The 14311-nt window shown below is 42.0% G+C and overlaps 1 protein-coding gene across 1 annotated transcript in view; it reads right to left on the minus strand.

Moving 5' to 3' along the window:
* Window positions 1–14311, minus strand: part of LOC118808897 (double C2-like domain-containing protein alpha) — a 62752-nt gene that overhangs the window by 26736 nt on the left and 21705 nt on the right. Inside the window, exons 4-5 of the mRNA XM_036571779.1 lie at window positions 10474–10548; window positions 2920–3029 (exon numbers count right to left, since the gene is read on the minus strand). Coding sequence (XP_036427672.1) covers window positions 2920–3029; window positions 10474–10548 — 185 coding nt within the window. The remainder of the gene's footprint in view (window positions 1–2919; window positions 3030–10473; window positions 10549–14311) is intronic.

Below are 14311 nucleotides of genomic sequence, written 5' to 3' on the forward strand. Positions count from 1 at the left end.
ACACAACCTTTTTGAACAGGTTGGTTCTATAGCATCCAAAAGGGTTCTTCTGTTGTTATGATGTCAAGCTTTTGGGTTCTATACAGAACCATCTACAGCACATTCTACATCAATCTGAGGAACGCTTTAATCATGCAAATGGTTCTTTGAGTGTTCATGGTTCTACACCGATCAGGCATAACATTATGACCACCTCCTTGTTTCTATGCTCATTGTCCATTTTATCAGCTCCACTTACTATATAGGTGCACTTTGTAGTTCTACAGTTACAGACTGTAGTCCATCTGTTTCTCTGCATACTTTGTTAGCCCCCTTTTACCCTGTTCTTCAGCGGTCAGGACCCCCATGGACCCTCACAGAGCAGGTACTATTTGGGTGGTGGATCATTCTCAGCGCTGCAGTAACACTGACGAGGTGGTGCTGTGTTAGTGTGTGTTGTGCTGGTCTGAGTGGATCAGACACAGCAGTGCTGCTGGAGTCTTTAAACACTGTGTCCACTCACTGTCCACTCTACCTTGTCAGTCCACCTTGTAGATGTAAAGTCAGAGACGATAGCTCATTTGCTGTTGCACAGTTTGTGTTGGTCATCTTCTAATCCTTCATCAGCGGTCACAGGACGCTGTTGGCTGGATGTTTTTGGTTGGTGGACTATTCTCAGTCCAGCAGTGACACTGAGGTGTTTAAAAACTCCAACAGCACTGCTGTGTCTGATCCACTCAGACCAGCACAACACACACTAACACACCACCACCACGTCAGTGTTACTGCAGTGCTGAGAATGACCCACCACCCAAATAGTACCCTCTGTGAGGGTCCATGGGGGTTCCTGACCACTGAAGAACAGGGTAAAAGGGGGCTAACAAAGTATGCAGAGAAACAGATGGACTACAGTCTGTAACTGTAGAACTACAAAGTGCACCTATATAGTAAGTGGAGCTGATAAAATGGACAATGAGCGTAGAAACAAGGAGGTGGTCATGATTTTATTTTTAGATTGATTTTGGGCAGCTGATTATTTTATTTCATCAAATTGTCTTCTGCTTTTTAATAAATTATTTGTTCATGATCTAATGACAATTTTTTTATTGTCATTATGTGGTAATTTGACCAGTGCTGTCATTATATATCAGTTTTTATTTTGGATGATAATAGGCCAGTCCGGGTCAGTTTCAGACAGAAAGCTCAGGTCAGTTTCGGACTGAAAACTTGATAATGTAGTTTGGGTGGGGTCACGTTTGGACTCAAAACTTGATCAGATCAAGTTCAGGCCCAGGTAAAGCTCCACGATAGTGTGAACAGGAATAGTGTAAACCAGTAATGCTTAGGAAAGTATAAAGCTTGGTCTTTCTTGTGAATGCTAGCTATATTACCCAAGAGCCTGTCAGGCAGCAGGCCTGGCACAGTGGAAAGACTGAGAGAGCTAGCTTTATGATTCATTTGACAAATGGTGCTAGGACGATAGCATTAGCTCACAGTTTAATTCTACAATCACCAAAAACTGTGGAAAGCAATTACAGAAAGCAACTCCACTCACTTGATATTCATCAAGCACTTCTTGAAACGTCCTTCAGAGGAACTATTACCCCTGGAAATCCTTAGCATTGGCAGCGACATAAGGAATCATGGCGGTCACCAGTGGAGCACATCTGTTCCAGCAGCCACACCCGCAGTTGAAGCTGGAACTGTGGCTGAAGGTCACACATTTTTTGATGATCAAATACGCAGCATTATAGCCAACCAGAAACCACCAGGTTCCAGAATCCCCCGATTTTTTATGCAGTTGTGGGTAAACAGGAGGTGATCTGGCTATCCATGAGTCAGAGCACTGACTTTCAGGAGAAAGGGCGGCAAGGTCAGTGGTCAGTGAGACTCAAAGGTACTATATGCCTTGTTTGTTTGAAGCTGTGCTTCTGTGAAGCATCTTTTCACCAGAGCTTTTCTAGAGTCAGTCTAGACCACATGTGTCAGGCTCCAGTCCTCGTGGGCCAAAACACTGCAGACTTCAGCTCACTGCCTCATTAAACACACCTGATTCAGCTCATCAGCTAATTAGCAAGACCTTCATGAACTGAATTCAGAGTGGTAGATGAGGGTAAACGCTGATCTCCATACATTTTGGCCCGGAAGGTCCCCGGTTTGACATGCCCAGGGCTGGCAATTGTTGGACAGTGGGCATCTTTGAGGGCCAGCATTCCAACACTGGAAAGGGCTGGATGGAGGCAACTTGGACACACTGATCAAAGGCCTCTCCAGCAGCGTCTCCCAACTGCCGAGTGGGAAACCGAGGGTGCATGAGCAGCCATGCTCACTAATGGCCACCATCCAAAAGAGCCACAAGTCATCACAGATTTGTTGTGAAGTCATGGATGGCTGATGGGTTCTGGCTGGGCCACATCGGAAAAAATGTCCAGGCTCCAAGATTGGACATGGAGGGGAGTCCAGGTTCTTATGCCAAGTTATTAATGGGGGGGGTGGCTGTCCAGCTGACACTGTTTTCTCACTGGTCTTAGCATCCAAGCTAGCACCAGCAGTAGCTACACCAGCAGTGAGTAAGTCAGAAAAAGAGTGTGACATTGCTTCATCTGTATCGCTGCCGAGGAACGGATGTCCAGCCAACAGAAGAAGAATCTTCTTTTTCTTTAGCAGCCCAGGAACGGCAGCAGCTGCTTGCCCTAGCCGCTGGCTATCTGAAGCTAAAGAGGATTGTTCTAGCGGAGGAGATTAACGGGAGAACCCACCTCGTAATACACACCGCTAACTGCTTCACTGCTTTGAACTTGACCTTGTAGATGAGCTAAAAGCGTGTCCTCTGGCAGGGCTGAATAACGAACCACAAATAATGGAGAACAGATGTGGGCAAAAGGAATAATAGGAGAGTAAGAAAGTCAAAAGAGGGAGAGGAGGAGAAAGAGAGACTACCTGAGAGTTTTTCTGTACATGTCCTCCTCTGTGATGCCGCAGTAGGTAAGAGTCTCGTTCCAGACGGGATTCAGGGTGTTCTTCACAATCTTGGTCTTCAACTTATTGGCCTGGGTGGATAAACATTGGCATATCATTGATAAATGACACTTAATTACAGGGGAACTCCACCGATTTTGTGAAATTACTTAATCATTCAATGGTCTAGATGTGAACAAAGTCATTCAGAGTGGTTTGGTGTGAAATGTGCCTTTCTAGAGAAATTCAGGGTCAGAATTTTTCACCATTATGTTAGTAGGAACCTGACGTCCGAAGCAATTAATGGATCTAAAAGCTACACCCCGTTAAGTTATTACACGAAATGGTTAGGAATGTGTGGCTTAATACCTGCGACTTTGTTTTGTTATAAGGTTTCTCTATGTTTCCTCTCAAAACCGCATTCCCAACTGAGATCAATGTGTGCAAGTTAACATGCTTTTGTTGTTAGTAGCCTGTAGCTACAGCCGTTCAGCACGGCTAACGCTAGCAGCGGCTTTTGTTTACAGTTTATTTTTACGGTTTTCTTACCTATTTTGAAGGATTGCAGAGTATGCGGAGGACTTTGAAGAGGTCTGTCTCTAAAATGTCGTAGAGTCATATAAATTTGAACTAGAATACACAAATGAGTTGCAGCTGTTTAAAGAAGACAGGGCTAAAAAGGAGAGAGACTGAACCCGCCGGCGCAGACGCAGAGAAACCCCGGGCGAATGGGAATTGGTGGTGTCAGTGACTTGCTGCTTTGCTTACCAGTTTCTGAGGTAGGATAGCGAGGGAGACAGTTATTTTATAGTGTGGCCAACTTAGACAGTCTGTTCTAAGCTAACGGCTAACAGTGTTACATGCACGGTGGCTAACGACGACTAATTTATTTCACTCATGAACGTTTCTTACCTTGATTCCAGTTTCTGCTGGAGTTTCTTTCTTCGTTCAGGGCAGAGAGGTACATGCAGGGCGTTGTAAGGAAAAAGTAGTACCCAAAGAAAACGTTTTTTTTTTTCAATTTAGCACTTTTTTATATATTGACATAAAAACTCATAAGACACATGTAAATTCACTGGTCATTTTGAATGGCAGATAAAATGGTGACATTTGTAGTGTAGACATACGGACGTCTGGTTCCTAGTACTATAATGGTGAACAGTGTTGACTTCCCTAGAAAGGCACATTTCACACCAAACCACTCTGAACGACTTTGTTTACAGCTAAACCATTAAATGACTAATTTAGTTCCCCTTTAAGTTCACGCTAACATGTTCTCAAGGGTAGCACTCATTCAGATTTAATTCTCAGATGTGTCTTTGATAGGCTTCTAACACTAGTCACTGGTTTTCACAGGTTAATCTGTTGTTTTGCAAGAGGATGATGGGTTCCCCTTGGTTCCTCTCAGTGTTTCTTGCTCTTGCTTTTTATTTTATTGTTCTGTTTTAAAACATTCGGTTATGAAAAGGAACAAATATGAATTTTTCACCTGGAAAAACACATTTGGACCTTAAAACCACCGTTGAACCTTTGAGGGAACATTTACAGTGTTTGTACCTTGATGAACGAAAAATGAACCTGAACAGAACCTTTATTTCTAACAGTGTAGGGAGATTTTGTTTGCCATTGTCGTCCTTGGTTTGGTCACTAGGCCTTTGTTCTTGGACTCCTGTAATGCTGCTTTGTGAAAAAGTGCTATACAAATATATTTTGATTTGAACTGATTTGATCAAGAATGAGAGTTTTAGAAATTAATGAATTTTTATGGTATTTGACTCGTGGTAAACGTACAATACAAAAAACAACAGTACATGGTGTTTCTGCAACTACAGGCACTTTTGGCTGCCCACAACATAAAAAAATGGACCTTAACAAAAAACGTTTGTTCTGTGGTGCCCTGAGCTGTTCCCGTGAGGATATACTTTTTACTATATGGGTTGCTACATTAGCTATAGCTAATATGAGTCATTCTGCCTGATTGTAAAGTCATAGTTGAAAACGCATTTTTGAATTTTAAATGACTTGGACTTTAGACTGAAATTCTTTTGCTTTGAATGACCCTAAACCTTAATTAGGTGTATTATATTAAAAATACAAGACTGAACATTTGATTTTGTCACTACCAATACAATTATAACACTACTGAAACTTTCAGTAGTGACTGTTTCGGTGGTGACAATTTTAGCTCATTTTGAGCTCAAAAACTCTAGTCAGTACATGACTAGCAAACACAGCTTTGGACAGCTACACACATAAAATCAGCTATGATGGCTTGAAGGCCAGGTGGTGCTGAAAGCAACTCTTCTGGCGGCAGCGCACCCAGGAGGTGCCCCAGATCCAACACCTCCCGGACCACATTCTTGAACCACAGACATGCCTGCCGAACCATTGCACTTGGTTCCCCTGCCAGCTCGCCCATCCATTCTCCAGGAAGCAGCCACCTGGGCCAACCACACCGCTGGAACCCGCTCGAAACACTGCTTGAGGGCCTGGGCCAACGCCGGCAGGCTGCTGGGCTGCTCTGCGGGCAGCTTGCTGCTGCTTCTTTTGCCATCTCTTCGTGCTTCTTTTTCCGCCGTCTTTGCTGCTGGTCCTCACTGCACTGCTTCTTCTTCCGTGGGCTTCAGTCGGACTCAGAAGCACCATTCCTCCCTACACTGCTGGGTGGCACTATCCCACTTCTGACACCAGTGTAGCATCAGTGAAGAATATTCTACGGGAAACATTGTGCTTTACAGGAGAATGCTCTTTTATTGAATAGGAAGCAAGGGAGAGCCACTGCTCAGCAGCCGGGCACTTCTATCCACAGAGCTCTCCTTCATGGTAGACACTAATCCACCTGACTACCCCACAACCCAGCACAGAATAGCACAACCAACATGCAAGCACATGTTAAGCTAGCAACAACTTATTTGCAAGAAATGTCTCTCCTACTGTGAGTGCGGTGCCTCTCGAGAGCCACAATACACTTCATTCAAATTGCATGAACTTGTTACATTTAGCGTTTATTGTACGTTACTGCTTATTTACTGTACATTCGCTTGGACTCACAAGTGCCTGTAGTTGCAGAAACACCCATAATTTTTATCCCATTATGCTAAATTTTGCATTTGGGAATTTTAGGTGAAAGTAATCAAGAATATGGAGATATAACTGCTGGAGATTTACACTAGAGTCATCTGTAATTTAGAATAAACCCAAACCAAAGCAGAAATACTGACCTCTTTCTAACCCATTTATTATTATCAACTCTAACAGGACTGTGACAGACATGCCACAACCAATAAGTGTAACTTGTTGCCCTGGTGCTGGAAGCAACCAATATATCACCAGGGCCATCAAATTGGGTTGCGAGTATGTGGGATGCAAGTGTATTTTTGCATGATATTAATGAGACAAACTCCAGGAAATGTGTCAGTCAAAGCCCAGAGTACCGACACCCGAAAGCCTCCTACTTGTTTTTTTTATCATTTGGCCTGAAGGACGGGGAATGGGATGTAGTGTTTTCTCCAGAGTGCATGTTCACATGCCTTAAATAAGCATTGTGGGTGTGCCGCGCCCCCCATCTGGCTAGCCAGGTGGAATGAGAACCTACATTAAACACGCGGAATGTAAAGTACGTACTGTTTGGTGCTGCTCATCATAAATAAACCAAACAGCAGCTATATGTACTTGGCTTTAAGTTAATTTTATCACACTTTTGACAAGACAGCAAGTTAACACATCCTCCACAGGGAGCACATTGAATGTGGCATTTTTCTGCTCATTTTAATGCACTAATCTCTATTTATTTGCTGAGTTTAATATATTGGAAAGAAAATAAAACATAAAAATATAAATTATGCCATAAGTTTTGCACATGCCACATTTTATGTTTAATGTTTATTCCTGTGGCATGTGCCCATCCCCTGGGCCCCGATGACGACTGTGAGAGGCAGGGCTCGAACTCTGAGATGATTGGAGATGATGAAATCCATAAGGGAGTGGGGGACGGCGCGCAAGTCCCAAGCCCCATCTCCTCTGTTACCGCCCCCACTCTCCAGCTCGTCCACCAGGAACGAACGTGAGACAAATCAAAGTGGCCTCACTGTGGATCAGCCATCCCCCACTCTCTCAGGGACTTCATCCTTTCCCCTGTGTCTTTGTGGGGCTTAGTCTGGGCTCGGAGTTCAGGCCTTGCCTTCCTGCTGGCTCAATTCCCAATACGTTAAATTCAGCAAATAAATATCAATTGTGCAGTAAAATGGGCCGACGTGTGTAGAGGAAGTGTACTTCTTATCACTATGAAAACATGTAATTTGACCAGGGGTACCCAAACTTTTGCATATGACCTTGATAACCACTCCACAACCCCCATTGATTAAAATGCTGACCAGTGGTCACTAACACTCTTCCTGGATATCCTTCCTGCAGTGTTTCATTCCAACTGTCATCTAACGTGCTGCCCCCTCTGACCAATGACCTCTGAACAAGATAATTCGCTGAAGCTGTGTGGCAGATTGAGGTTGGAACTAGACTCCGTAGGAACCGCTGATGCAGACATTGGGAATGTTCTCTCTAAAAGTAGCTTGATTCACTGAATTGAATCGAAGAATCGGATCACTAATTAGCATACAGAATATACATTTGTTTGCTGGATGTTGTTTTGCCTGTAATAATCCAAAATAACACGTGGTGTATTATGTTTGAGGTAATTTAATTCATGCACTCGGCCTGCAAAGATGGTGATGTCAAGCTTAGCGGCCATGTTAGCCTTTAGCTGTGAGTTTATGAACAGAGTCATGTCAGATCAGGAGCAAAGTGCCCTGAACATGAAACCTGCTTGATGTCCATCTTTCAACCCTAAGCCTCACTTGGACAGCTACATGGCTCTTTAGAATAATTAACAGGAACACCCTCTAACCTGCACTAGAGTGATATGCACAAGCACGTTCACTGGTGCCACACTGCATAATTCATATGCATGCTATGTCAGAATTATTGGTTGGGTTTTGTTAGATTTCAGATACAATCCTGTAATGAATTCAATGGGAAATAAGCCCTTAATCTCTGAGGGCCGGTTTCCCAGACATGGACTAATCCTAAACTTGGACTAAATTGTATGGCTAATGGTAAACTGTCATTGGAACTGGACCTTAAACTGGACTCTATAGTCAACGTCCCTGCGAGTCTGGAGGTTGAAGCTTTAGCACTAGCTAGAAAACAGTTGCTAAGCTAGCCTAGTTAGTTATTATAGCTTTAATTGAGAGTTGATAGTAGAGTTGAATGCAAGTACTCTAGTGCTCAGTTAACCATTTAAGGTGCCAGTGTTCATTTACTGAAATGACTACTAGGGTGTTATGAGAAGACAAAAATATTTTAAAAATATATATGAAATACAACCCCATTTCCAAAAAAGTTGGGTCGCTCTGCAAAATGTAAATTAAAACAAAATGCAATGATGTGCAAATCATTTGAACCCTACATTTCACTGAAAATAGTACAAAGACAACATATCAAATGTTGAAACTGAGAAATTTTATAGTTTTTTGAAAAATATTATGCCCATTTTTAATTTGATGCCAACAACACATTCCAAAAAAGTTGGGACGGGGGCGACAAAAGGCTGGTAAAGTTGTGTAATGCTAAAAGAAACACCTGGTGGTTAATTGGCAGCAGGTCAGTAACATGATTGTGTATAAAGAGCATCTCAGAGAGGCGGAGTCTTTCAGAAGTAAAGATGAGGAGGGGTTCACCACTCTGTGAAAGACTGCACGATCAAATGGTGCAACAATTCAAGAATAACATTTATCAACGTAAAATAGCAACGAACTTTTGCTTTTCATCACCTACGGTACATAATATCATTAAAAGATTCAGAGAATCTGGAGAAATCTCTGTATGTAAGGGACGAGGCCAAAAACCAGTATTTGCTGGCCGTGATCTTTGGACCCTCAGGCGGCACTGCATTAAAAACAGACATGATTCTGTAGTGGAAATCACTGCAGCTCATGAAAACAGTTCATCACTGCATCCACAAATGCAAGTCAAAACTCTAAAATGGAAAGAAGAAACCGTACATAAACAGGATCCAGAAATGCTGCCACCTTCTCTGGGCCCGAGCTCATTGAAAATGGATTGAGGTGAAGTGGAAATGTGTTCTGTGGCCCAACAAATCAACATTTGAAATTCTTTTTGGAAATCATGGATGCTGTGTCCTCCAGGCTAAAGACCACTCAGCTTATTATCAGTGCACAGTTCAAAAGCCAGTACGCTGAACGATATATACAGGTTTTGGCAACATATGCTGCCATCCAGACGACGTCTTTTTCAGGGAAAGCCTTGTTTATTTCGGCAAGACAATGTAAAACCACATTCTACATGTATTACAACAGCATTGCTCTGTATTAAAAGAGTCCAGGTGCTAAACTGACCTGCCTGCAGTCCAGACCTGTCACCCATTGAAAACATTTGGAGGGTTATGAAATGAAAAATGCGACAAATGAGCCCCCAAGCTGTTGAAATCCTGTATCAAACAAGAATGGGAAAATGTTTCACTTTCAAAACTACAGCCGTGTCTCCTCAGTTCCCAAACACTTACAGAGTGTTGTTAAAGAAGAGGTGATGAAACACAGTGGTAAACAGGCCCCCGTCCCAACTTTTTTGGAACATTTTGTTGGCATCAAATTTAAAATGGGCATATATTTTTCAAAAAACAATCAAATTTCTCAGTTTCAACATTTGATATGTTGTCTTTGTAGTATCTTCCTTTAAAAATATGCTTTACATGATTTGCACAACATTGCATTCTATTTTTATTTACATATGCACAGCGTCCCAAATTTTTTAAAAATGGGGTTATATAAAAACTCAGCTCAAAACAAGTATTATCTATTATTTTTATCAGTTGCAATCCTGAAGTCTGGGGGTGCTGCGGTCCCCTCAGCACCCCCGCTTCCCACATCCCTGTTCTTAACTCAACAACCCAATTTTGGACCAATCCTATTGGTCCATTCATCATGAAATTTCCACACAATGTAAAGGGCAACAGGCATTTTTCAACTGTGTAAAAAAATAATAAAATGTACAAAAATTGAGATATGAGGTTTTGTTCCAAGAGCAATGAAATATAGATTATTACAGTGATATCAGCAAAAATGTGAAGCAGTCAAATGTTCTTGGTTAACCGAGTTTGTGGTGCGCATGTCCAGCACCATTTAAGCCCCCAACCGGTCACACTCAGCACTTTGCCTTAAACCACGTTTCAGGGAAAACCACTGGCAAGATGCCATCATGTTTTTTCCTCTGTAAAAATAGGATTAAGATAAGACAGCACAGTTCCTTGAGGGGGAACCATGCATGTACTTAGCCGTTAGAGCAGAAACTAACTCTCTCTCTCTCTCTCTCTCTCTCTCTCTCTCTCTCTCTCTCTCTCTCTTTATCCCTGAGGTGACTTGTGACTTGTGAATGTAAATAACAGTATCAGACTGTCATGGTCATTAGCTTAGTGGGTGAAGATGCGGAATGTGCACAGAAAAGAGAAGAATTAGAGCAAACCTTGCAGGCTCCAGGGAGCAGGTGTAGCTTCACGTAAGGGTCAGCCAACCCGTTAAAGTCCATGGGCTTCAGACCCTGTAAGACAGAGAGAGAAAGAGAGAGAGAGGATGTAACCAGGCCATCATGAGTGCACGTGTCTTTAGGGGAGGGCACTACAGTATGATATTAATATAGACATTTTCAAAGTACACAGTATGCATCATGATATTTTGCTGAAGGTTTAAAAGTCGGACAGACATACTGTGACACCACATTGTAAAACGTCCCGACATTAGGGTGACAGCTACACCACTTAAGAGCTCCCTCTGAACCTTAAGCTCAAAAAAGCTAAATTGTCGCGTAAAGCACTGTGAAAAAGTATTTGCCCTCATGATTTCCTGTTTTTGCATATTTGTCATGCCAAATGTTCAGATCGTTACACAAAAGGTAACACAAGACAACATGAGGAAACACAAAACGCTGCTTCTAAATGATCTGTTGTGCCACTTTTAGTCGCAACAACTGTAACCAAATGCTTCCTATCACTAGAGATCAGTCCTTCACATCGCTGTGGAGCAGCAAAATATCCCCATACAATCACACGACCACCACCATGTTTCATTGCTGGCATTATGTTTTTAGTGTGGAATGCTGTGTTAGCTTTACGTCAGATGTAATGGGACCCCTGTCTTCCCAAACGTTCTACTTTTGACTCATCAGTCCACAGAACATTGTTCCAAAAGGATTGAGAGTCATTAAAGTGTTGGTGCTCTTTGGTGTTCAGTTCTGTGTTACAATAGCTACATATTACGGCTCTTTCCTGTTCCACTGTATTCTGTCATTATGCACTGCTGTAAGTCACTACTGTCAATGGTAATCATCGTTAGGAACATCTAATTCAACTCATCAGCTAATTAACAAGGCCTTTGTGAGTTCTGTGTGTTCAGGAAATGGTCAGTCAGAGCTCAGACATGCACGCCTCCATGAAAGTGAGTATTATTAGAAACTAGCTAGCCAGCTAACGTTAGTGATTTGAGCAATAACTTTGATGTCCATAATGTACTCACATTCTGAAAATAGCAGAAGTTATAATCAGTGTTATAGGTTTAACCATCTGCTGTGTCTCTGTGTTGATTGAAAGCAAATAATACTATAATCTCATTTAAAAGTAGAGAAGCGGTGCTTGATTACTGCGGATGGTGCAAGCAGTCATGTTGATATGCTGAACATCTTAACTTTCTGAGTAGGAATTCCCCTACTTTGAGTAGGAATTCCCCTGCTTTGAGAGCTGGCAGCTCCCCCTTGTGGAGAATCTTCAGGCTGCTAAATGTGAGAGAGTGAGTATTATCCAGGTATACAGTGATAGGCCTAAAATTAGGTAATTTCAATCCTTAAACATCCATAATTTCTTGATAATTTTACTGTAAGAAGTCAAGTAATAATTTGAATAGACACATACAGGCTTAGAGTGGACAGTTTAGGCAAGTCTAACCCAAACATATTTAAACATATTTTTATAGATGTCTGTAATTACCTACTGTTATTGTAGAAATCACAAAGTATTGAGCTATTTATGTGCACAAGAAGACTTAGTTTCACTCTGTATTCAATGGGTCAGGACATTCACTAATAAACATATCACATAATCAATAAAAACAAGACAGGAGATTATATTATGAGGTTCAGAGAAGCGTAAAAATTGCCTTGAATAAATTAACATGATCATGACCATGTAATGGAATAGTTATGGAGACATAAAGGACAAACTTTTGCAACAGCAATTAAGAATAAATGAGAAAATATAGTAGCAGCCTCAAGTGTAAACATATCTGACTCAACGGGTTTTTCATAATCTAAGGGGGCGTGTTCACACTTGGCAGGTTTGGTTCAATTATAATGAACCCTGGTGTGCCTGCTCTGTTAGTCTGGTTCATTAGAACAAGCGAAAACACTGCCATTCGAACCCTGGTGTGAACCAGAACAGCGCACCAAGCCCCCCTGAGGAGGCCAACATTGTATAAAACTTGTGAAATTCAGAAACTTATTTTTTAGGAAAACCACAGTAATGTACAGATGGCTTGTTGCTCTAGAATAGAGGTTTTCAAACCTTGAATGCAGTTCGCAGTCCTGGATTTTGTAATCACTGATAGTTAACTGAATGATTGATCTACGTGATCAGCCAGGCTAGTGTCAGTGATTATTAAATCCAGGTCTGGAAATTGGATTCAAGGTCCAGATTTGCAGCCCTCTGCTCTAGAAAATCATAAGACTTATATAAAACAAGACATACATAAATCCCAAAAGCTCAGTTAATTCAGGGGGCAGCATTACCCCAGTTATTGTTGCCAAATGTACTTTATAAAGTCTGCCCAATCAGTTCGCAAAATATGTCGGTGTGAGCGCTAAGTGAACCAGAACGTTTACAAGAATGTGTCTTTTTCTGCTTTGGTCTGGACCAAGAGAACCCAACTACAACAGTAAAAAGTAAACCCTTTGATCTAAAGGCTTATATTTAGGGCCAAACCCATTTCTTATTTTCACCCCTACCCCTTGTTTTCGAGTGTCACCTTGTCCCTTGGAATTGAGGTTGAAATCTTCCCTACAAAATGGGACCCTCATAACAAACAAGAGCATTACTTCATTAACAGCTACTAGCGCTGCTCTGTAGGCGACCCTGCCAGTCTGCAGTGACAGCAGAGGAGGGTAAAGTTCAGCAACCTCACTGCTGGGTGATACAGCACGGAGGCGCACCACAGGTGAGGCTAGTAGATGCACCGGCCTGGCTAGTGAGCTGCTATGCTAAAGGCTAAATCGAGGATAAAGGCTATCATTATGCTGAGAGTCCGGAGGTTCCTTCAGCTTTCTCAATAACATTAACTCAGGCTGTAATGACCACACAGCGGCAGACGAGTGATTACTGAATTACTTATTGATTACTTGTTTAAATGCTTTCTACAACAAATATAAGCAATGATGATGATGACTATCAATGAGTTCATTCCCAAAACAGGCATTTTAAATGTAAATGTTCCTTTAAATGCCCCCCAACAAGTATTTGTTCTCAGCCAGTGTGGTTTGAGCATATGTGCTGGAAAAGCATCCCAGGTGGCTCATCACAAACCTGTTCAGAGAATGCCAAGAGTGTGCAAAGCAGCATGACAGCAAAGGAGGGCTATCTTAAAGGATCTTTGAAAATATATATGATTGTTCTGATTAGATTAACACTTTATGGTCACTGAAGAATTCCTTATGTGTGTTTTCATCATTTTGACAACTTCACTATTACTGTAAAATCAGAAATAGTCAAAATTGAGCATTTCAACTGCTCAATTCCAGATGATGGCAAGAGATTCTGCAGCTTCGCCCTGCGAACAAAGCATCTGGGGCCCTGAATCAATAGCCTCTTTGCAAGGGAGAATGAATGACTGGAAAACAGCAGTGCCAGAGCCTCATGGAGCCTCTCTGCAAAACAATCCAGCTCATCTCCTGTCACATTCATTGCCGACACTGAGGGTGAATAGGGAGTGATTATTAACTTCCTAGGTGTCATATGAGACCACATGTAACACTCCAGCTATCAACCAGTGGCTCAGACACAGTGGCAAAACATAATGACTTCACGCACCAGAGATCAAATTATGTCCCCAAGTACTGTACGTGTCCTCTGTAACGTATTTGAAAGACGGCAGGTTGTTGCTCGTTTAAATTCTCTCCCTGTCCTGATGAAATGAGGCGGCGCTCAGAAGTGATGGAGATTCGCTGAAACTTCTCTTGTCTGACAGACACATTAGACTGAAGACTCTGGACCCCACACTGTCCATTTGAATTTAATGGCTCAAATTCGTTGTTTACATTTGTT

This window comes from Colossoma macropomum, unplaced genomic scaffold (genome assembly GCF_904425465.1).
Source record: "Colossoma macropomum unplaced genomic scaffold, Colossoma_macropomum, whole genome shotgun sequence".
Lineage (NCBI taxonomy): Eukaryota > Metazoa > Chordata > Actinopteri > Characiformes > Serrasalmidae > Colossoma > Colossoma macropomum.